The 22,823-nt window shown below is 52.6% G+C and overlaps 12 protein-coding genes across 12 annotated transcripts; 4 read left to right on the top strand and 8 right to left on the bottom strand.

The window, feature by feature from the left end:
• Positions 1–258: 258 nt before the first annotated feature.
• K489DRAFT_326629 (uncharacterized protein) lies at positions 259–1,599 on the bottom strand (the record flags this gene model as incomplete). The annotated part of the gene is made up of 3 exons (XM_033601916.1): positions 259–606; positions 709–1,172; positions 1,293–1,599. 3 exons carry the CDS (start codon positions 1,597–1,599, stop codon positions 259–261), a joined length of 1,119 nt encoding a protein of 372 aa, XP_033455962.1.
• Positions 1,600–3,795: 2,196 nt separating this feature from the next.
• Positions 3,796–4,939, bottom strand: K489DRAFT_434765 (uncharacterized protein). Its single transcript, XM_033608572.1, has 2 exons — positions 4,399–4,939; positions 3,796–4,326 (listed from the first exon to the last, which is right to left on the bottom strand). The coding sequence occupies exons 1-2, from the start codon at positions 4,796–4,798 to the stop codon at positions 3,881–3,883; spliced, it is 846 nt and encodes a 281-aa protein (XP_033455961.1). The 5' UTR covers positions 4,799–4,939; the 3' UTR covers positions 3,796–3,880.
• Positions 4,940–5,555: 616 nt separating this feature from the next.
• K489DRAFT_404667 (uncharacterized protein) lies at positions 5,556–6,372 on the top strand (the record flags this gene model as incomplete). Its single annotated transcript, XM_033607128.1, has 3 exons — positions 5,556–5,888; positions 5,942–6,022; positions 6,086–6,372. Exons 1-3 carry the CDS (start codon positions 5,771–5,773, stop codon positions 6,370–6,372), a joined length of 486 nt encoding a protein of 161 aa, XP_033455960.1. The 5' UTR covers positions 5,556–5,770.
• Positions 6,373–7,148: 776 nt separating this feature from the next.
• K489DRAFT_413369 (uncharacterized protein) lies at positions 7,149–7,847 on the top strand (the record flags this gene model as incomplete). Its single annotated transcript, XM_033608030.1, has 1 exon — positions 7,149–7,847. One exon carries the CDS (start codon positions 7,149–7,151, stop codon positions 7,845–7,847), a length of 699 nt encoding a protein of 232 aa, XP_033455959.1.
• Positions 7,848–7,981: 134 nt separating this feature from the next.
• Positions 7,982–10,149, bottom strand: K489DRAFT_83723 (uncharacterized protein). Its single transcript, XM_033608970.1, has 2 exons — positions 9,801–10,149; positions 7,982–9,704 (listed from the first exon to the last, which is right to left on the bottom strand). Exons 1-2 carry the CDS (start codon positions 10,043–10,045, stop codon positions 8,117–8,119), a joined length of 1,833 nt encoding a protein of 610 aa, XP_033455958.1. The 5' UTR covers positions 10,046–10,149; the 3' UTR covers positions 7,982–8,116.
• On the top strand, positions 10,150–10,513 carry K489DRAFT_83722 (uncharacterized protein). Its single transcript, XM_033608969.1, has one exon. It carries the CDS (start codon positions 10,255–10,257, stop codon positions 10,477–10,479), a length of 225 nt encoding a protein of 74 aa, XP_033455957.1. The 5' UTR covers positions 10,150–10,254; the 3' UTR covers positions 10,480–10,513.
• A 1,301-nt stretch (positions 10,514–11,814) lies between these two features.
• K489DRAFT_413367 (uncharacterized protein) lies at positions 11,815–13,543 on the bottom strand (the record flags this gene model as incomplete). Its single annotated transcript, XM_033608029.1, has 2 exons — positions 11,815–11,932; positions 11,997–13,543. The coding sequence occupies 2 exons, from the start codon at positions 13,541–13,543 to the stop codon at positions 11,815–11,817; spliced, it is 1,665 nt and encodes a 554-aa protein (XP_033455956.1).
• Positions 13,544–14,138: 595 nt separating this feature from the next.
• K489DRAFT_384414 (uncharacterized protein) lies at positions 14,139–14,596 on the bottom strand. The gene has a single exon (XM_033605849.1). The coding sequence runs from the start codon at positions 14,456–14,458 to the stop codon at positions 14,297–14,299; it is 162 nt and encodes a 53-aa protein (XP_033455955.1). The 5' UTR covers positions 14,459–14,596; the 3' UTR covers positions 14,139–14,296.
• A 7-nt stretch (positions 14,597–14,603) lies between these two features.
• On the bottom strand, positions 14,604–15,292 carry K489DRAFT_83636 (carbohydrate esterase family 5 protein). The gene has a single exon (XM_033608968.1). The coding sequence runs from the start codon at positions 15,135–15,137 to the stop codon at positions 14,685–14,687; it is 453 nt and encodes a 150-aa protein (XP_033455954.1). The 5' UTR covers positions 15,138–15,292; the 3' UTR covers positions 14,604–14,684.
• A 1,003-nt stretch (positions 15,293–16,295) lies between these two features.
• K489DRAFT_434760 (MFS general substrate transporter) lies at positions 16,296–17,910 on the bottom strand (the record flags this gene model as incomplete). The annotated part of the gene is made up of 4 exons (XM_033608571.1): positions 17,285–17,910; positions 17,060–17,220; positions 16,909–17,033; positions 16,296–16,815 (listed from the first exon to the last, which is right to left on the bottom strand). Exons 1-4 carry the CDS (start codon positions 17,595–17,597, stop codon positions 16,296–16,298), a joined length of 1,119 nt encoding a protein of 372 aa, XP_033455953.1. The 5' UTR covers positions 17,598–17,910.
• A 1,416-nt stretch (positions 17,911–19,326) lies between these two features.
• Positions 19,327–19,998, top strand: K489DRAFT_413364 (uncharacterized protein; the record flags this gene model as incomplete). Its single annotated transcript, XM_033608028.1, has 2 exons — positions 19,327–19,606; positions 19,673–19,998. 2 exons carry the CDS (start codon positions 19,327–19,329, stop codon positions 19,996–19,998), a joined length of 606 nt encoding a protein of 201 aa, XP_033455952.1.
• Positions 19,999–20,386: 388 nt separating this feature from the next.
• Positions 20,387–21,200, bottom strand: K489DRAFT_326639 (uncharacterized protein; the record flags this gene model as incomplete). The annotated part of the gene is made up of 2 exons (XM_033601919.1): positions 20,387–21,004; positions 21,069–21,200. The coding sequence occupies 2 exons, from the start codon at positions 21,198–21,200 to the stop codon at positions 20,387–20,389; spliced, it is 750 nt and encodes a 249-aa protein (XP_033455951.1).
• Between the last annotated feature and the right edge of the window lie 1,623 nt (positions 21,201–22,823).

Genomic DNA, 22,823 nt, shown 5'->3' with positions numbered 1-22,823 from the left:
AAGAATCATCATCGTAGTAAGAGAACAGCAATTTTCTCTTCAAGCGTTGTTGCTTGCTGGTGGGACAGAGAAAAGAAAGAAAGGTCGCCGACCTCTTCATCCATTTATCCATCCATTGCTCTCGAGAGCAAACGGGGTCTTCCATCTGCTCTCTCCGCTCGGCCAAACCAGCAAGCAAGCGAACAAAAAGCCTCCCCCACCCTCGTCATGCACCGATATTTACCAGCGCATCTCCCTCTTTCTCCGGGACACGAAACTTCACGCCTCATGCTCCTTCCTCCTCCTCAGACTGCCGATCCTCCTCTTGAGGCTCTCGCCGGCCGCACGCAGACTCCCCGTGCGCCGCACGGCGTCCGAATTCGAGTTGGGACTGCGCGGCGGGGAGCCGGAGCTGTGGAGCGCAGCATACGCGGCTTCCCCCCCAGCGATTTCGACCGGGTCGCGGGCGTCGAGGGTGCCGGCGCGCGAGGCGCGGTTGTAGTCCCGCGAGATTTGGGCGTGGTCTTGCAGTTCGATGCCAGAGTCGGTGAGCCGGTGGGTCTTCAGGGCGCGGTCCAGGCTGAAGGTGGGTTCGGAGCGGCCTTTGAGATCTTCCGGGTGGTAGTCCTGTGTGGGGCATCTCGTGTCAGTAGAGTTGATGAAGATCTATAGTGCTCTCGGTGTTGTTCCCCCTTTTCTTTTTCCGGTGTAGGGGATTTCCATATTTACCTTATCTGCCCAACGTTTGTATCCCGGTCCGTCGCCGCCGTTCTCCCGGAGGAGGTCGGCGCCCTCCTCATATTCGTAGGTCCGTCCGAAACGGTCTGGTACGCCGGGTGGGACGATCGCTACCCCGTCCAGCGGCATGTGTCTCTCCACCGCGTCTTTGATGTTCTCTGCAGGCGTCGCCTTGAGTGCTTCCGCGTTGGTCGTCTCCAGAGCAGCCACGGGCGAGCTCTCGAAACTGGTGTTCCTCGCCAGCAGTGCGGCGTCGTAGGGGCCTTCATGGTGGTATGCCCTGCCTCCGATGGCAGGATCCAGACGATCGATGATGTCGGCTCCCGGGATGTGGCGCTTCTTGAGGTGAGGGGCGCGATGGGCACGTTGGCTGTCGCGGCGGATGATGTCGAGGGGTTTGTGGCTGTCGTCGCCCGGGTAGCGCGCGCTCAGGGAGCTCGTGCGTCGGTGGTGGCCTTTGGGAGGACTGGTGGGAGAGGTTGCGCCCGCACGGTAAGCTGGAGAGCCGTGTCCCGTGGTTCCTGCCCGTCGTCGCGGGGTCGAGGGGATGTCTTGCCCATCTGACAACCGACCACGCGCACCTTCCTCTGGGATGACTTGATCTAGAATCGATTCGTCGTCTGCATGAGAAGCACCGTCGCGGAAGGGATTGTTGGAGCCCAATGAGTTGCGGGATGCAGAAACGCGGCTCGGCGACCTGAGCGAGGTGGTGGTAGCAGTGGGGGACTTTTTGTCGAAAGTGTTGCCGAGATGTGAGCCCAGGCCAGTTTCCTGCGAGGGTTCTGGAGCGTTCAATGGGTCGAGCAGATAGACTGCCGCCTGCGATGACGACACGGCTTTGTCAGCAATTTGGCCGGCGAATTCGGGGTTTTCCTGCTGCATTTTTCGCGACATACCGATTTCGAAGTCGCCATGATGATGACGATGATGTGTGTGTGTGTGTGCCTGCAGCGGGAGTTGCAGCAGTAGTCGGAAGGAAGTGAATCACTCGTTGTGATCAGGTAGCATGCGAGTTTGTAGACGGGATGGCGAATGGGCGGCGGTGATATGGTATGAGCTACGCCTGAAGCTCAAAAGACGCGAGACGGTGAGCGGATGCACATATGTGGTCGGTGGAGAGAGATGGACGAGGCAGGTCGAATGCAGACGAGGTCACCTGTACTTGAGTCCCGTCACGGGACAAGGAAAGAGAGAAAAGGGCCCGGGAGCCAGGGAAAAGACGCGCGTGTATTGTGGATCTGCAGCTACGTAATGTACGTAATGTACCTAGTGAAGGAAGGCCAAGGTCATAAATTCAATTCATAGTAACGATAATGAGAATCCTCTCCGTACAGTTGTGAATGGTGGTGACTGCCTGCCCGGCGGACGTGGTGGTTGGAGGTGGATGCATGTGAGGAAGCGACCACCACCACCACACTCCAGCAGCAGCCCATACTTCTTACACACTGGCATTGGCACCTGACAGCAACGAACCAGGCTCGCCCAGAAACTACTGCAGTCCCTCCTCCCTTCTCCCATATACTGTGATCTACATGCATACCCACGATACCTACCTACCTAAGTAGTAGATATTTGATGAAGACAGATGCTCCTTACACACACCCGAGTAACGAACGTCCTCCATATTCATGGTGCAGAGCCAGCGCAGGACAGCTCCCAGGCCAGGATGGGTGGATCATGAGCAAAACATGCGATAAGCGAGAATCTCATCACATGGGGGCTGGCTGGCTGGCTACTGTATGATGAGAGGGAACATGTACATCCGCTCGGGCGGCGACGACTACTGCACCGACATCAATCACCGCATCAGGCGGGTGCAATGGCATGATGATTCCCCATTCCAGGCACATTTCTCTCGGTACACTCAGCACACGCGACAGGTCTGGACTTGATGTCTCTCCATATCGCTTCCAAGCTTGTGATGTGATGCTGGACATTCTCCGATCACGGCCCATTTCCCCGATGGAGCTCGGCGGACGGACCGTTGGATAATTCAGCACCTCGCGATCGGGGGGAGGGAAAAATCAATCCCAGGCTGCACACACTGACACACACACTCGCTACCGGGCGGGAGATCTTTTCGAACCATCCATCGTGCCAAAGTCCCACGCGTACCTACCTACCTAGTTACTGTAAAAAGCACAAATCTGTATGTCTCACCTCCGGGCTGTCTGGGTGGCTACATAGGAAGAGACTTTTCCTCCACTCCACCAGTTCGCCAGGAATATTTGTATTTTATGCACCACACCACGATCATGCAGGTATCATTCCATGTATCCTTACATAAATTCATAATCCCCCATTCCTCAGACTGGTCGTCTGCGTCGCTGCGTAGCGGGATGTATGCACATCCACGCGTCCAGCCCTCACGTCGACGACTTCCCTCTCCCGGGAGAGAGGACCAACGAATGACGACGACGGCGACGTTGACGGAGAGCGTGCGCGGCCGGGCGGAGAGAACCGTTGGCGTGCAGGATTTCGATGTGGATGACGATGTTTGCTGAGCCCGGCATTCCGCCAACCGACAGGACCCTGGCTCTGCCTGCTGCTGCTGGCTCTGGCTGGCTTGGGTTGTCTTTCAAGGGTCCGGCCACGGTCCATCATGTCATTTAATTCCGACGTCATCTCATCGAAGCGGATTCATGATGCAACAGCAACGGGGAGGACAGAATATCCAATCCCGGAGGATACCAAACGCGAATGTAGAAATATACCTAGGTATGTTCCGTTCGGGAGAGGGTCTGAATCGGAACATGGCGTACAAGGTTGATCACTCCTGCAGGTACAGCCCCGGCAGACTCATGCCATACAGTAGTTTGCATCAGTACACAGCAACGAACTGCTGATCAGGAACGAAATGATCAAAGTGCGGCTCAACAGATACATTTCGTTCTGCGAGCACCACCCTGGTATGAACTGGTGGCATTCGCGGACATCGCATACTTGATAGCGACTGCGCTTGTCGTGCAAAACTCGCCCTGCCTGGCCACGTGGTGATGACCTGCAACGCTGAGTAGATACACAGCACAGAATTCACTCACGAATGGATATCGACAATTTACAGCACCATGTTTGATCGTCTTTGCATGCGTGTCGAGATGCTTTATCGCTCCTGCTGCCACACTCTGTCAAACGTTACAGAGACGCTCCATCAGCCGAGTCATCACTCGTCCACACGGACCATCGCATCATGCGCCCGCCGAGCTTGGCCACGAAGCTCGTCACTTAATCGATTACTCTGCGCCAACGTCTCGAAACGTTGCTTCCAGAACTGCCAGCGACCCACGCTGAACCCGCGCCCAGCGCTCCATAGCGGCGGTCCATGATAGACCTCAGGAAGACCCGGAGCGTCATCATCCCGATTATAGTTCTCGTTACACAGCTCTCTCACCCGCTCGGCAGCAATGGCCATCCACGTCGCCGCTGCCGGAAGATAGAGATCGTTGAGCTCGCCATGGTCATGTTCAAGCCCCGTCATCAGGCCCACCTCGGCGAGGAAGATCATGCCCTTTCGAATGGTCGGGTTGCCATATTGAAGGTACGTCGCCGCGAACGTCGTAGTCTGGAGCAGGGACTCTTTGCCGCGGAGGAAGCGGTGTCTGTCAAGGTCTGTTTCCAATTCCATCAGCGAGATTCTGCGTGCGCATATGTTTCTTCAACCGCCGTAGGTGCCAAACGAACCGAATGCCTGCACCCGAAACGCAAAAGCAAACCCCGGCAGATCGCGCCAATATACACCGCCCGTCGCCCAGGACGGCTGGATAGCCACCGATGCGGCATCCGCGATGTCTCCTTGCTCTGAGAGAGAATTCAGGAATGTCACAGCCCGGGAAGCGTCGGCTTGGTCGCGGCCGGAGTGCTTTGCAACTTCGACTAATGCTGTCCACAACTCGTCGGTCGGGCTCGCGTTGCCTTGCGAGAGTTGAGGTGCATATATGCTTGCTGTTCTTGTCGCGGTCGTCTCCGGGTCTATCTCTCCGTCGAGGAAGGCCTCGAGGATGCGTGGAACTTGGTCATCTGAGGTTTTGAAGTATTGATCTAGGTGGAGAGATGATTCTTGGGATATTTCCGTATTCGCCATCGTTGCGGAGAGTATTAGGAGAGAGAGTGAAGCAATGTCGAGATATCGCGGTAAAGAGTGGCGCTGAATTTCGGGATGAAAAGTGTACGATTCAATACGGATCAAAGAAGATGAGTCAAGTATTGTAGAATCGATTGAGTGAAGTTTCGAAGTATAGAATGTCTATCATTAATCCTGTCAGGTTCGCCGCATCTTGCCCAGATGTGTGGAACGTTGCGTTTGGGAGATCAGCATCTTCAAAGCCCTTTAGGGTTAGCAGCTGAGGCGTAATCTTCGTCCAGGACAAATGCTAGAATGCTTCATTGCTATAAATATATAGCTGAAGCATCGACGTTACGACACGCGCCCGATGCGCCCGTTCGAATCATAATAGTAGACGTAGGGCTGATAGGGCTCGTCGCAAAATGCTACATTCAGCTCACAAGATCTGCACATCAGCCTCTTCAGGCCTATCGTCCGTCAAGAATAACTCGCCGTCCTTGATGACTATTGCCAGGACGGTACCTCGTTTTCAGCCAATGGCATGATGCCGCGAGACTAGATGCACTTGCGCTCCCAGGCGAAGGAATGACACCTGCGGCTCACACTAGCCTCACCTATAAGAAAGACTTTCTCGGAGTTCACTGCTTCAATAGGGAGACGGGGACGAAGAACCCTCTCCAGACTCAGCACCAAGCCCTTAGACCGTACTGGTCCATGATGGCAGTGCTTACATCCTGCAATGGGATCACGGCGGTAAGAGTGATAGTTCTGATCTGCCAATCTGAGCCATGAACGGACACTGGCGATACCAGTGTCGTGGACGATGATACCAGTATCGTGGACGACCTTGTCGGCATACTGGACAACCTCAGAGATGTGACATATAAAGACCTGTCTCTTCCTCATCAAAACGCTTTTTCTGCTACTCATCAAGGCGTTTATATCTCCCACGGCAAATTCCAACACACAGCTCACTTCTGTTCCGACAAGATGCATCTCACTTCTTTTCTCTCGCTCGCTGTGTTGGCTGCCACGACTGCAGCCACGCCTCTCGACCCGGCGTTGAAACTTGAAGCTCGTGCGGCATACACGAATGTGAATTGTGGCGGTACGCCAGCTTCTGAACTCAGGATCAGCATACATCAACTGATTGCTTTGCAGGGCAAGCCATTCCGAGCGATGCAGTCCGGGCAGCGTTCAATGCTCTGATAGCGAACGGCCGCAAACCCGAAGTGGATCGACGTTAGTGACGACTTGAATCTGCGAGAAACGTCCTCGAAAGTTGCTGACCAAAAACACCGCCAGCTCGGAATGGCAACGCCGACTCCTACCCGCATTACTACGGAGCCGCAGACCCTTCTGTGAGGAACGAACTGAATGGAATCTGTCCGTTGGGGGCCAACCAGCAGTACTGGGAATTTCCGCTCCTGCGGGTCGACGGCGCGTACACCGGCGGTTATCCGGGAGCCTATCGTGTCATCGCCAGGGGGAAAGCCGAGGACAGTCCGGCCAACGGCTATACATACTGCCTTTCGGCTTATCATCCCCCGGGCGGCGGCAACGGATTCCTCCCTTGTCAAGTCACGGCATGAGACCTTAGACCTTTGAGATGTTCGACCGCTTCTTCGACTGAACTCGCTGATCAATATGCTACGTCAGGGTCGAGAGTCTCATAGTCAGGAACGAGGCTCACATCTGAAGATCGGGTCAATAGACTGTCATTACATCCATTCACATCCATTGGATCAAATACATCTCGTTCTTTTGGCCCCTTGCTTGAATTCGTCTTCCACAACGAAGTGCAGTACACAGACATGAAGATATGTTTTCTCTCAGGTTCTTAGCCGATTTGATTGTGCCGCTTGCTTTTCATACTAGCATTCTTCGCGAATGTCTTCGTTGATGTGATTATTGACAGATCTGAGTAGCGAATACATCGCACATGCATCGGCCAGATTGGAAAAGGCACCCCCAACACTCACCAGGTACCCCATCTCATTGATGATCAATACTTAACCGGCTTACTCTCAACCTTTGAAACGCAGAATGGCGTAGATCGTCATTTTTGTTAAGCTGTCGGAGCGCCTGGTCCGATGTGACTCACGCTTGTGTCCGGCAAATGGATGTATCTTATTCCCGTAGAACTTTGTTCGCAGACCGAAGATAAGTCGAACGACAATGGGTGCTTCTTGTCAGAAATGTACCATGATGACTGGTTGTCTTCGCTTTATGTTCCGTACGAAGCACCATGTCGCAGCGGATTGAACGACGACGTGGATCAAAAGCTTGACCGATCTGGAAGACCCGTAAATGTCTGTACCACGTTTCCACTGCATTCACGAACCGGACTGGAAGGAGTGTCATCAAGATGGCCACCCTCTCTGGCTTCCTCGATACATCGTCAATGCCGATGTTACACGCCAGAGATATTGCTGCTGTGATATGTACAGCTTCTTTGGTGCGCCGTATTGCCAACCCGTCGGATCTCGGTGTAGGCGGCCAGACACACCCAGCAGAATTCATGCTGGCATCGACGACACGTCATATGATCGCAACCATGAGTCTTCTGAATCCGCCAGCCGCAGGTTCCGCCAGGGCACTTCTTGCTGACGGTATCGAGCATAGCCTCGGTGGCGCGCATTTCTTCGTCTCGGCGATTTTGATCGCGGACTTCCGCCTCGCGTTTCGCTTTCGCCAGTGCCTCCGCTGCCCGCTTCTCCTTGAGAGCATGTGCGTCATGCTCTCGTTGCTCGGCGATCTGGCGCTCGCGCGCTTCCTCCTCCCGCTGTCTCGCTTCATCGATAGCCTGCTGACCACGGACGCGATGGTCGAACTGCGCACAGGTCTCCCCGTCGTGCCATGCACGTTGATGTCGGACGCATTGCTTGTGATCGCAGGGATGGCAAATCATGAATTCATTCTCATCCCGAGACAGCTGACCGGCATTGCAACCGGCGGCGAGGCACCAATTGAACTCGGACTCTTGCGCCAGCGCATTGCGGGTCAGGATGCGGTCGTAGGCGGCAAAGGTCTCCGCCGATGCGCCGCGTCGGACATCGTTGAATGATAACCTCTGAGGACATTGGGACACAGGAGTCGATTTCGGCAGCGATCCAGGATTGAACACATTCGATGCATGTAATAATGAAAAGTGGTTGCTTTTTGTTCGATTGTCTTTTTCGAAGATGTTGCAGTATCTTATACTGAACAAGGCAGCATGGCGTGGAAATCAATAGGTATCTATACCGAAAATGATAGATGCCACCCCGATCAAAGAAAGATAGGACAAAAGCGAACAACGAGATGGAAATCTCATTCGTTTGGCAACCCACCCATCTAGCAAGCTGGACCCAAGGGAATCGCCGCAAGCGTGACAGCTTCACAAGTACTACTGACAGTCGGACTCACTGAGAGAAAGGAACCGGGACAGGCGCCAATCGCCAACGCAGCTCCAGTACTCGAGTGGCACATCAGGACGCCCGTTGCGCCGACTGTAGTGACCGCCCCATCCGTGCTGGACTCCACGGAGCAGGAGACTGGAGAGAAGAAGGCAGCGCCTCCCCTGTAAGGCCCGAATTGGAGGTTTGTGTTGAGAATCGAAGTGACCCAAAAATAGGTCTCGCCAGTAGCGGCGAGGGAGGTGACTTGTTCGTCGTTGTTGTTTACCGTGAATTGGCGCGCGTTGGTGATGCCGAAAAGGCCCCGGATACCAGTCCATCCCATAGTATTGACGGTGGGTGGTTCCGGGTCTTCGGCTGTAACCCACTGCCCATTGAGGTTGGAATTGGTAACGATCTGGAAAAGGTAGTTGGTTGCCGCACAGGGGGACACGGCGGTCTTAGTGGTGATAGCAGTGGAGGTGACTATAGGTACTGTGGTTGAGGTTGCAACATCATCTACGATGCTCGTCAAGGTGATGGTGGTAGACTCGGGGACGACGTTAGTGTTGATTTTGGTGGTTGTCACCGTGAAGGTGGGGCTTGTAAAGGCCGTCGTCGTAGTAGAAGTAGTGTCCGTGACTCCAATGGTAGTATAGCTAGTGACGGTGGCGGTGGTGGCCGTCGTGGTGAATGTGACCTGCGTCGCAAAGACGGTGCTGCTGATCGTCGAGATACTGACGCTGGTCACTATGCTGGTCTTAGTCGCAGGTGAAACGGCGAGGGAGCATGCCGAGGAAATGACTGCCGCAGGGTATTTGCTCAGGACGGATGGCAGACTGATGTCGCGCTTGCTGAAGGTACCAGGCGCCGCAGTTACCGTGGATGTCACCACTGTTGTAGTGGGAATGCTCAGTGTCGTTGTTGAGACGGTAGTTGTCAAGAGGAGGGTCGTGCTCGCGGAAGTGGTAGACGTGATGGTGGTGAGGACAGCGTCGGTTTTGATTTCAGTCGTTGGTACAGCCGATGTAATCGTAGCGACGACCACCTCGGTGATGGTTGTCGTAGTAGCATCTATGTGAGTGGCTGTAGTGATAACCGTCTGGGTGCCTGTCGTAGCCTGAACGCTGAGCGGCGTTGAAGTGGTTACAATAGTAGTGGTGAGGGTAGGGTTATTATAGCCAAGGATAGAAGAGCAGTAGGGCTGAGCCGCGTTGCTCGGCACTCCGATCTCATTACGAGCCTGATTAACCAGATAGACCGGGTTTGTATAACCATTGGAGCCTGCAATAACGACCTGAAACTTGTTGCGGAATTGCCCCCTGTTAGTAGCCATTGCGGCCGTGATTGATCCGGTGAAAAAGACGCATTTAATGTTAGTCGTGCTGGGAGGATTTGCGCATCCCGAGTTGCCCGAGCCAGGCTCAAGGGAAGGGTAGCGTTCGAAGTAGATGTTGAACGAATTACAACGTTGAAGAGCGTTACATTTGGCGGCACAGGTGTCGACGTTGTACGATTGTAGATAGGCGACGCCGAGATATTCTTTCCTGTAGCCAGGGTTGTCAGAGCTGTCAACGCAAAAATGCCAACAGAACAGACAACAAATCCGTAAATACCAATGAATGGAGAGACGGGATGCTTACGTTACAACGCTAGAGCCCTGAACATTAGAGTATTGCTTGATATAACCCTGCGGAGTTGATGCTCCATTAGCAGCATTAGAGATCGCCGGCAACGCAAGGAAGGCTGCAACGGTATCGGGATCAGATTTTGGTCCTGCACCCGCGGGTAGTGGCCCACATGCGGCTACTCGGTTTTGAAGAGAGGCGGCATTGGCGGCGAAAATTAGACCGCTGACGATGGTCTGAGCAAAGAAAGCGAAACGCATGTCGATGGCAAGAGACTCGCGTGGTCCTGGTCACAAATCAAGCCGAGTCAACGTCCAAGATCATTAGTATGAGCAGCAGAGCGAGAGTAGGGAGATTAGGGAATTGGAATCAGCGTGGCGACGAAGATAATGGCTGCAAAAAGACAGACGAGTGAGGATGAGGTTCATCAGAAGAATGCGTGTAGATATGTAGTTGTACATATATCCGCATGCAGCACATTATGCTGATGAAAGGGCCTTTTCTCGCTTGTTTGGAATCTCGCCCTCGACGGTCAAGAACGACATTGCCTTGTAGCCGGCCGCCTTCAATTAATCGAGCTCACTCTGCAGCTTCGACTCGAGGTTGGCCGGCTAGTTTGCATCGCATCTATCTTCCACGATGCGGCCGAGCTGGAGCAGAGCGTATGCACATAAGGCGACGACTGGAAACTTGATCATCATCGAGAGGCCGAGATATGGCTTATCCTTGTCAATGGTGTCTGCGCGCAAAGAAATGTGTTGCTTTATGCAGGTGGTGTTGATGCAAAGCCCAAAACGAGCCTCCCATCAGGCAGAGCATTTACCACACGCGATGTAGCGTTCGACCGCCGCCGAATACTGTTTATGGACGTCTAGAACGCATCTCGCGAGCGCACATGCATGAAGACCAGTGGAAATTGTCCAATTGAAAGTCCCGGAGGCTCAGATTCTTGCTGATTCATCATCCTACACGTGGTTGAGCGCCCTAGCCAAGCCCACGGAGCCAAGCTGGAGGTTCGTTTAGACTCGCCTGGGCCAGTGGGTACCAGCATTACACCATCGAAAAAGAACCACACTTTGCACCATGTTCGCATGGTTTACATAATCAAATCAGCCCAGAGACAGCAAGAGTCCGAATAAACGAGTCGAAAGGCCGGGTCAGCATCCGCCAGGACCATTTTTCATGATATATAAGAGAAGTCGAGAGACAGGGAGAGGGAGTGGGAGAAATGGATTTAAACCACCGCCGTTTGCTTGTTTCCATCAATGAATGTCGGGGGGCGCTCTCGTCGCCAAACTGCGAGTATAATTGAAGTGCAACTTAACATGTCGGACGCCAAACGCATCCACTGAGCGTGAACTTAGCTTTGATGATCTGCTGATCGACCACTTTGTGCCAAGGTATAGTAATTGGACAAAACCGTGTTCGGTACATACGGCCACAGGCAGCTGAGAACAAGGGATCCCGTCCGCTCTCCCATATTTAAGCAGCTGACCGCGAGATTAGTACTACGGTGGGTGACCACGTGGGAATCCCTCGTGCTGTATGTTTTGCTTTTTGTCTGTCCTGAGCAAATATCTGGTAGGTCAACGGGCGGCGGAGCAAATGCAGGTGATGACGCCGAGCGAGAGACATTAACATGCTTTGCCACCAGCTTCGAGCTGCGGATAAGTTTTGACGCTGCTGGGAGTTTTCATGGTTGGCTCGCGCCCAGAAGTTCATGTAAATATTCCTACGCCCGTCCGGAAATATATTGACACCGAGAGGAATGTGTAGGCAGGCTCTCAATTTTCAATTGGTCTCTCGAGCACGATGGAGCATCACATTGTTGATGGATTCAGTCGATGACGAGAGCTTTCAGTAATGTGCTATGATGAAGAGTGGTAAAGCACCTTCCAGGCATTGGAGAGCAAGGGAGCATCAGAGTATCCCCGCTCATCTGTCATTACTTCACACAACTCTTGCGGAATCGAGATCTTACACATTAACACTCCAAGGTAATCAGCTGGCTTTTTGAGAGTCATCCGCGTCAATTGTTTGCTGGACCTTGTCGGAGACCTTTAAACGCGCTGTGAATAGCCTGGAGATCACGCTCCAGTAGAAGCTTCGGACCCCTGGTCTTCGAGGCATTCTCACCATCTTTCTCTCTGCAAACGAATTAGCATGTAAGTCTGCGTGGGTGAACTTCTGCGAGGTGAAGGCGGCACTCACGGGAGAATATAGGTTTGGAAAACACGGAAGTCACCATGCAACACTTCGATGAACCCGCCCGCCCATTTCAGTCCGATACCATTCGAGATATGTGAAAGTCTATTAATGAGCCATGATGCCTGCGCCACTGCTACTGATGCCTGGTCGGTGTCAGCGCTTGATTGACTTGAGGTATGTGAGGCAGACGTCGCATGTTGCACGTGTTCGCCGACTTGATCCAAAGCACATGTCGCCGCAAAGAACAATGGCCAAATCAATGCGAAAGCCGTGTAAAGTGCAGAGGTGGTCTCCTTTGAGCCCCTTAAGGGAAGGTGGCCTAGTTGAGATGGAACGCTTGCACAGATTTCATCCGTGAAGAACTTCCTCGCCTTTCTGAGAGCAGCAATTTGGTTAGCAAGGTCGTCCGAGCTCTGGTCGGCCCTGTGCAGAACCATGATCTCCTGAGCACGAGTGAGCATAATTCTTAAAGTTCGGTAGGAGTTCCATGTCGCAGCTACGGCGTTGTTGCTATAACGATGGGCCAGACCGACCCAGACTTCTCCCGTGCAATCCTTGTGGTGATCTGAAGTGATCTGCCAGGCCTCGCCTAATTTGGCTGTCTCTCGTGCCCAAGCGTCCGCCTGTCGTGCAAGATTTGCAAGTTGTCCGAGAGCGTCGGCAGGTGTGACCATGCACTCCCGCATTTGGAAGCGTAGGTCCGCAAAGTCTAGCACAATTGAATGTAGAGCATCGCTGGGAGCGAAGTCTTGTCGCTCCTCCATAGGGGTTTCTCTCGAAAGCTCGTCCTGCCATTCTATCAAGAACGATGTCGGTCGCCTGTCTGCCCATAGGCAATCAATCAGCAGCTGGCTTCGAAGCTCTCGATACAGCGCTCTGCCTATCGCGCTTCGAAGTTGCTCTTTGCCGCGAAGTTGCACAAGCTTCGACGCAGCACTGACATGCGCTCTCCATGACTCAGCTACATCGCTGTCTTCGCAAGTGAGATTATCATAGAATCCAAGTAAAGCGACGGCAGTCAAAACCGAGTCGCTTTTGCAATCGGTGGGGTGGTCGAGAGCACGTTCCAAGAAGCGGATGGTTCGACTGTGCATTAAAATGTGTTGCTCTCGACCACCGGAAACATTTTGGCTATTGTATAGAGTAGCCATACCACATGCTTGCATCGCTGAGCGGACCAAAGGCTCTTGAGACAACTGCGCGCCGTGGAGGAAGGGCCAAGTATGGGCATCTCCCAGGAAACACTGGTGGAAATACTTCAGTGCAATCTCGTCGAAATACTCTCGAGGTTCCTCGGAGATATGCACGGTGGGATATGTGATGCTAAAGTTTGCGAAACAATCAGGTAATGGTTCGTGCTTCGCTTTCCGCAAAACAAGCTCGGTCTCATCGAGGATGCGCAGAGGAATGCCGAGAGGCACGCCGGAGCATTTCTTCCCGGTCCTCTTACATCGAAGACAATATGGGCGCGTCTGATCGCATCGCCGCTTAGACTTTCGACAGGTTTCACATGATTGGCTCGCTGCTCCGCGAAAGACCTTTCGCGGCATCAGGTTGGCGATGGGAGTCTGGTGATTTGGGGCAACAGCGCGCCGCGAAATACCATGGGCCACCCTGGCGGACTAAAAATCGATGCATGCGAACGTGAGCATGGAGTGGCTCTCCGGAAATCAAATAGGGCGCTTTGTGATAAGCTGGAATCCTTGGGATTGTTGGCACAACGGGATCGTTGGAAGTTGAACTCGAGGTCCGCAATGAATCTACGGGATACTTATTGCGGCCTGATGAGTCGCCCTCCGCGACGTCGTGACCCTTGGTTTCTCCGAGACTCGGCCCGGAACTCTTCCAAGCCTGGGCGGGAGCCCGTGCACGACAAGCAAATGGCCAACAAATTATTGATGGGAGGCAACATGCTGTTGTGTTTCATTTCATTTACTATAGCACTGTATTCAGCATACTCAAGCGCCCTGACAACCACACATACCTAGAAATGCATAAATCCACTAGCGACCCGAGGCGCTCCCAGTGTCGGAGGTGAACGATTATGGTTGGATCAAGCTTCCGTCACGTTTTTTTAATCACATAAAATATTGTAATTTTTATTTTGGCATCTCGTCATTTCGATTCGAGACTTCTGCCATAGTCCGCAGCTAGACAACATCCCAATATGCGACCGAACAAGCGAAGCGACAAAGGTCCAAAGGACTTAAGACGATGGTCGTCGTCGGTCACCAGCATAGCGATTCCACGTCATCCACCATCCAATTCTTGATCACGCGAGACGTGGCGGACAGCCAACGACTCTAACGAGCGGCATTGAATTTTGCCGCGACGTAGTTGGCGATGGCATCTGAGTTCTGAGGGGTGAAGTAGCTCAAGTGGGCCAGGATGTTGGCACCGCTGGAGCAGCAGACCGGGTCTTGCGGATCGCAGTACTCATCAAGACGGTCGGCGTAGAACTGCATGGCGTTGTAGTTTGCGCCCTTTCGCGCGCCGGACTGCAGAACAGTGTGTTAGAATGCTACGAAGTTTCGACATGTGCGTCTGAGATCGATGACATACCGCACTGACGGCGCAGCTTTGGGGTGCGTTGTCCTGACCTTGACCCTTGACGCGGTTGTAGTCACCGAAGAAGACGATAGCGACGACTATCAACAAACCAGAACAAGTTAGTATGTCCGAATCCTTGACTTATACGGAAGTGAGCTCACCATTCGCTCCAATAGTCTGGGAGAGGGGGGTGGCTGCCGGTCCTGGCGCCGCCGCTGGGGGAATCGGTTGTCCTCCTCCAGCAAGAGCGTTGCCCACAACGGAAGCACCCTGAGAGTAACCCATCAAAACAATCTTTCCCTGAGGGCAGGCATTGTAGTAGTCAGTGATTTGTTGTTGAGTATCTTTGATGCCTGCCGCGATGGAGTCGCTGACGGCTGGGCTGGCGGGATAGACAACAGCGCTGGAGCTTGATCCTGGAATTTTGGCAAGGATGGCGTTAAGGGGGATCTGTTGAAGACCGTATCCTTGTGGCTCGAAGGTACCGCGAGCGACGATGACGTGCACTCCGCTGGAGCAGGTCACGGCAGAGGCGGCTGGAAGGGCTGAGACAGCGCCCGCAGCGAGGAGAGTGATCACAGAAGTGAGCAGCATGGTGAACGCAACGGGGATACTAGATGAAGAGAGATGGGGAATGGTGCTGGACCGGTAAGAGAATGACACGATTTGTGGCTCTTATATGTGCGGTCTGTCAGAGCTTCGCACGACTGCACTGTCGCGGGTCGGCACCAGCATTGAATCTCCTCAATCTCGAATACTCAATCCTTGTCGATTTGCCGAGGCATTGTATACATGGAATAGCTCCAGTGGTTTGGGAATCTACAACTCATGATACATAAATTGAATGGATCGATTCTTGATCGACGAGAATTCTGTGGCTGCGTTCTGTCGTGAGATATGGACTAGAATCGGATAGGGCTAGATCGCTTAGGAATGGGTCTAAATTGCGGTCTTACATACCGGATACGGCTAGATCAAACTATCTTGATGGGTTTAAGCTCGAACCACAGTTCTCTGCGAGATGACGCCTCATCTGCCTCGGTTTGCATCGAGGCGCATGGAAGTATTGCTCCTCTCGATGTTTGTTGCGAACTAGAAAGAGCCAATCTGCGCTCTTACATCCTCGATCTGGTCACCAAAGCGGCGCGTGTTGCGTTCGTCGGCGAAAAGGCCGGCAAGCGTGTCGTCGAATCCGACGAAACAAAGACCGGCGAGAACTGTCCAGATCAGAGATACTCAGGGCGATGTCTTTCTGATCTCTGCGAGCTTAGCACGTAGTTTATACCCTCTCCAGCCTTATTATTTCCCCAGAGATGGATCACAATCCAGGATGACCACAGAAATGCTGACTGGAGGCAAGGAAACGTGAGTGGACCTGCAACGTATTGCAGTTCGTTGGTTCGCTCGCTTCATGAGTTCCTTGACCGTAGATTATCTCGAGATTCCGATGCAGACGCGACGGGAGAAGACGCCTTTGCCCTCATCACAGACCCGCAAAACCACAAAGCTACAGGAGCTATGATGCCCAGGAACAATGCGATGAAAGCTAACAGGGTATTGCCCCATCCGTATCCTAGACGGTCATACATGTCACTGCAAGGAAACTAGGCAAGCTACTGTGAATAACTGTCCCCGGAATACTTACGGTCCGAACAAAGGCAGACCAAAGCCTCCGAATGCTCTCCAAAATGTCACCGCACCGAGCGCGCTCGCTGTGTACTCCGGGTAGGTACCTAGAAGGTAATCTGAAGTTCATTGCGTGCCAGTAATAGCGCCCAGCGAGAAGATCATGGCTCCAAGGTCGGGAACGACCCAAGTGATAGTGAAATGGGCCGCCCAACCATAAACTAGAAGCCCGATGGCGACGAGAGGAAAGCTGAACATCGCCAAGGGAAGCCTATGCTCTGGCAGACCAACCCCATCGTTGCGCTCCTTTAGACGCTTGTACATACGATCGATGGAGTAAGCGTATATTTGAGTGCAGAAGACGTATCCTAGGTCAAAGGCAATGAAGTCGAGGCCGCCAAGCATCACACTTTGGAGGGACTGTGTGGTCCAAAGCGTAGGTAATGTGGAGAGAACCAAGTACATCACGCCGTAGAGAACGGTGACGTATACCGCGAGTAGTTGAATGATCGGCCGTGTCGCAGGCATGAGAAGAGGGCGCATGAAATCCTTGCCCAGCGATTCGACGGCTTTTCGAGCTGGAGATCGTACCGTTTGTTCTTCGTCGGCTGACAATCTTGCCGGCATTTTACGTTGCAAAATCGACCTATATGTCTCTCTCAGCACCCGTAGACTTAACAAGAGCGTGACGAAATCCAGAATGGACACAATATGGGATATCCAGCGCCAAGACAGTTACTTCGTGACTGCTACACCGAGGATAGCATTTAATGCAGGGCCTAGGACCGGGTCCAGATTGTAGATCGCAAAAGCAGTGCCTCGTTCTTCGGCCGCAAACAAGTTACCAATCACAGCGGCTCCAATCTGCATAACCTTTAAGTATCACGAACATCCCATGTTAGGCGAGGAGGATTGATCGCCAGCAGTGCACCGCCTCCAAGCCCACTCAGAGCGCGGAACACAAGCGTCTGCGAAGGCGTCTGGGCCACACCGCCGGCGGTGTTGAAAACGATGAAGACCATATTCCCAGATTGCAGGACCGGTGTGCGGCCTGCATGCTAGACGGATCGATCAGAATTTGCGTGGCATTATCGATCGTGCCGATCTTAACGTACCGTACAGCTCACTGATCGGTCCAACAAGCACAGGGACAACTCCGCAGAGTAAAACATAAATGGAGAGCGCGAGCTGCCTGGTGAAGCTCTGTGTAGTGTGCAGGTCACGACCAATGTCGTCCAGCGCCGGCACGACCACAGATGAGGACATCGGGAATATGAACGTAGATATCGATGTGAGAGAAGCGATTGCCAATCGTCTCTGGAAGCTTAGAGAGCGCGGGTCTGTTGGCTCGTTGCTCTCGGTGCAGGCGGGGTCAGCAGATGGCAGTCCCACTGCCGGCACTGCAGGATAGGACTTCGTTGCAGGCATACTGACGAATAACGAAGCCTAGATTGGAACGAGCAAGACATTCGAGGAAGCGCAATACTTCGCTCATAAACACCGCGGGATTTCAGATGCTAATGCGGATTGATGATGATAGTGATCCAGCGGAAAGAATATTGCGACGCACAGGAAGATAGCCCTCCAGCCTCGTAAGAGTTCAGGGTTTGATGTTGCAACCGGAGACACCCGAGCCGTGTCGAATAACGCGCCATCTACGCAGAGTCCTCCAGGGCCATCTGTGACAAGAAGATTTGCGTGCGATGATATCGACTCATTTACCAACGAGATGGCACAGCATTGCGGCAGAGACGCATACAAGCGCTTTGCCTGTAACAAACTACCTCAAATTTCGAGACCAAACCAGAGAGGTGTTACTGCATAACAACCCAGGATCCTGCATCTCTGTGATTGAATGGTAGGTTCTAGTATGTGGCAGGAACTTCGTGAACGCTGACCTCTCCGCTAGAGAATGCGCTCAAAACCTAACATTAGGACACATAACCGAGTCTTTTGGAAGCCCGCAGAGGAAATTCCCCCACAACGCTTTCCTTCCTGAAGTTGTATTCCATCATCGTTTCAAGAATGCGTTGAAGTGCTTGATCCACTCTGCATTGTTAGACTCTTCAGTTGCAAGCGCTGGAGCTTCTACTTTGTGTTCTACAATCCACTCCACGCCTTCGGGCTGGTCCACGTAGGGTTGTCACACAGAGGCGCAGCTCCGGAGGCCATTTTGACAAGGCTGCACCAAAAGCGTTGGCGTAGTGAGAAGCCTAGATTTCATCTTCACCTGGGCACCAGGAAAGAGGAGCGGATCGAACCCTTAGAAGACTTGATGCAGCTGCCCAATGCGGGAGTCTCGCTTGCAGCTTGAGCCAGAACCATTCGGTCGTCCGCGCAATTACGGACAGCATTCGATGACTTGTCTAAGGCCCCCAGTCTTCTTCACACGCTTGCTTGCTTGTTGTGGTATAAACATATATACCTTGGACTCTTGCATCCAAGAGTATGAGGCAGGGCCGATGGTGTGCTTGTTCTGGACAATAATTCACTGGTCCTGAAATCATCATCATCAACAAGCATCCACGGCGGAGAGTCGCTAGTGGAGACTTCGAGCCCTAAAATCAGCCTTTACCTAGATTAGTAAACACGAATCCCCGAAACGCCGGGCCCACGTGTGCGCTTGCCCCGAAAATCATCAACGGCTGGCTATTGTTGCCGAGAATTTCTTTCCAACCAGGCGGCCTCATGGAGTGACAAGCCATAGCCATGAAATATTCCAAGCTCTGAGATCATGCCATCAGCGGCGGACTAATGTCGTCGGAAATGTTCCGAGCTTCTCTCGGCGACTCCGTACATCAAAGCTTACTGTAGTCGCCAAAATGCTTGGACGTTTGTCGAAAACACACCTTGGCATCAGGCCACTGGCGCATCGGACCACCCCCCAAAACAATGCACGACCAGCCCCGACGTCTTAGCGACGGAGATCGAGCACTCTAGATGGAATAGACGAGGAACACGGTGATGGTTTCACAAATATTGTCTGAATTGAGCAAGCCTCCTGGCTCTGAAGCCTTGGCTGTGAATATCGAGCAGTCTAGACGAAATGTCTGTACACGATAAACGTGGAGATGATCCAGATGAAGATATAGCAGATCATGTCCACGACCAGTGTTCCCTTTCGTTCATTCCATAACTTTACATCCACCACGCAATCATGAAGAATATATATTCCTCGCTCGCGCTTTTCCTGGCCATTTCCGGCGCCACGGCGTCCACATGCGACCGCTCCGTCGCCAGAACATGGCCTTCGGCAGGAGCCTGCGCAGGAAATCCCGCCTGTAACGACCTCAGTTTGATCGGTCAATGCAACGCCCAGACATACATCGACGGCGGAAAGTGTGTGAAGAAGCGGGCGACATCGCTACAATGTACCACCAGCGAGATCTGCTATCTTTACACAGACGGTGACTTGTTGTGCATCGACTGGACGACTGGTCAGTTTTGATAGAGGAAGGAAATGACTTGCGGTATTTCTCGAGCGCTGACATTCTTCGCCACAGGAAATTACCACGACCAAAATGGCGGCACAGGCAATAGCAACTCCGGTGTATACACCTACGCGAACGGCGCCGTGACCACCAATCTCGGCGGCACCGCCACAACCCGTCGCGCGACGGCGACTGCGGTCGGCGCAGGCGGATTGACGCAGCCTGCGACCACGACGGCGGCAAATGCAGCAGCAGTCGCAACGGGAACGGGAACAAACTCCGCTCAACAGGCAGCTGCGACGACGACCCGTCCCAATGCCGCAAACGATCTCCACAGCGGAGTTGCGAATGCTGCTTGGGCTGTTGCCGCACCAGTCCTCTTGGCCCTTGCGGTATAGCGATCTGGTCTGTCGGTCTGGATGAATGAGTGGTCTGCGCTGGTTGAACGGCGCTTGGAAGTTGAATGGGCATCATAATATACCAAGACTCCGTTTGTATATAACAGGCGGCATTAGGTGGTTTCTGCTTCACGGAGCTATTTTTTCGATGCGCGGGGCCCTCTGAATTGGGGAGTGCTCGATCTCAGCGGCTGTTGTGACTTGTCTCCGGCATCGATCACCATCAAACGTCTCGCACTTCAAGGGTGTGATGTTTTCACCCGAAATTCATCATTTTTCGTTCTCAGGCTCTCCCGCCTCCTACAGTCTTAGGTCGATGAATTTTTCGACGTCCGATTCATTTCTGCACGCGTTTTCTATTCACCTTCCGTATAAAAAAGCCGTACCATTACGGAATCGATCGGCCTCTACTGTCGATTGAGAGTTCCTTGCCCGAGCCGATGCGCTTCGAGATGCGAAGGTCCTTGGGACCATACCGTGCATCGTGTCTGTATCCGAAATGCTCAGAGAACCATTCCACTGCTTTACTGTCCGTACAATCGTCGAGGATGTCATTCTCGACGTCCAAATACCGAATCATTGTCCACACAGAAGCCATCAAGGACATACCCCACTCTGAACTACTCGGAAGCTCACCAAGCAGTGCGCATTTGACGAAACTTTCGACCAATGCTCTTTTGAGGGGATGATGGATGTTGTTATACGTATCATACTCGCCCTCGGGCAGTGAATCGTTGTCCGCCGTTCCTAGCGGCAAACAGGCGAATGAGTTGGGGATTAGAAAGACCTGCTCTTCCCTTGGCTCCGCATAGTCGAACACGGTAGCTGCCTGGTCTAGGGCAGCATAGTCTGCATTGATCGCTGCAATCACACTTTCCGGATCTGGTAATCTCGCTAGTATGTCGGGGTGGAGCCCACGTTTTGGAACGGTTATCGTGAATCCACTAGCAACCAATCTTTCAGTGCAAGCCACAAAGTCACTGTCTTGGACCACCACGGAATGTTGCTGGTAATCAATGTGTCAGTGCAATATTCTCGGCTTGAAAGGCTCAGGATGTGACGTGGCTCACTGAAACGACGATGGGAACTCCCAGGTAGTGCATCGCCATATTCGACCATGGGTACATGGGCGACGGGTGGAGGACGTCAGCAAGCACTTTGACTACCGCGTCAGGTTGCTTCTCACGAGGTCGCCGGAACATGATGGCTGATTAATCTATCCGGAAAACTTAATGTATCTCCTGTGATAACCTTGTTGACACAGCATCCGGCAATGAGGACTTGATTTCTATCTACCGTAACGTACCCTATAGGCTTGTGGGCCACTATAGGCTTGTGGGCCACTTCCTATTCTCACTACGTATTCTTTCCTTCAACACGCGATAATTATCCACGTCATACAATGGATACGCGATTGACGCGTGATTCCTACGCTCCTGCTATCGCTGCATTCAGATCCGGTCAATTCAAGTCGATCCGAGCAACTGCGCGCGCGTATAACGTCTCAAGGACCACCCTCCAACGCCGCCTTGACAGCAGACCTTCCAGACAACAGCAAGGTGTCAATTCAAGGAAATTCACTGTCGCTGAAGAGGAGGTTATAATTGAAAGGATATTGGATATGGACTCGCGTGGATGGCCACCAACGCTTGCTCATGTTGAGGAAATTGCGAACATCCTTGCAACGCAGAAGGGCCTTGAACCTGTTGGTAAATTATGGCGACATAACTTTATTAAAAGGACACCACGGCTTAAGACAAAGTTGTCGCGAAGGCTGGATTGGCAGCGTGCACGTAACGAGCAGAAAGACGCGTATATTCAATGGTTTGAATTGGTGAAGAACATGATCAATTTCCATGGTATCCTTGAAGACGATATCTACAACTTTGATGAGACTGGATTCCGCCTTGGGCAAGCTGGCAACCACCATGTTGTAACTACAGCTGATCGGAAAGGAAGACCAACATTGATTGGATCGGATTCTTCTGAATGGGTAACCATTATTGCCTGCGTCAACGCTCGAGGCTGGCAGGTCCCTCCATTCGTGATCTTCAAAGGCGTAACGCTAAATAAGACTTATTTTGAAGGACTACCACCACGCTGGACTCTAGCCTGCAGCGAGAATGGCTGGACAAGCAATGCTCTTGGTCTGCGTTGGATAGAGCACTTCCATGGACATACGCAGCAAGCGACAAAGGGTGTTAAAAGGCTTCTTGTCCTTGATGGACATGGTAGCCATTTAACGCCTGAATTCGATCAATACTGCAAAGATCATAACATTGTCACTCTCTGCTTACCACCTCATTCTTCGCATCGTCTACAGCCTCTCGATGTTAGCTGTTTCGGTCCTTTGAAGACAGCATATACAGCAAGGCTTGAACGGCTCTTCCGAGCGTCTTATTATATCATAACAAAGGACGACTTCCTTGCCGAGATCCCACACGCGATAGCTGCTGCATTTACAGCTTCAAATATACAAGCTGGCTTCCGCGGTGCTGGCCTTGTGCCATTCAATCCTGAAGCAGTACTAGAGAAGCTGACATTAAGAACAGTAACACCTCCATTACAAACACTAGTACAATGGACTACAGTTACGCCGTCAAACCCTCGAGAGGTTGATTCTCAGACAGCATATATTGAGAACAAGCTGCAGCGTTCAAGCACTTCACCGTCAGAAATAGTTGCTGCTTTGCGACAGAATGCTAAGGGCTATCATAAAGCAGCTGCTCAGCTGGCCCTTCTGCAAGCTGAAGTGTCCGACCTCCGCCAGACTGTACAGACGCTGAGCGCGCGTAAACAACGTCCAAGAACGCGTTATAAGGTTC

This window comes from Dissoconium aciculare (genome assembly GCF_010015565.1).
Source record: "Dissoconium aciculare CBS 342.82 unplaced genomic scaffold K489scaffold_15, whole genome shotgun sequence".
Classification (NCBI taxonomy): Eukaryota; Fungi; Ascomycota; class Dothideomycetes; order Mycosphaerellales; family Dissoconiaceae; genus Dissoconium; species Dissoconium aciculare.
Note: the sequence above shows the minus strand (reverse complement) of the source record. Positions and strands in the feature narration are given on the sequence as shown.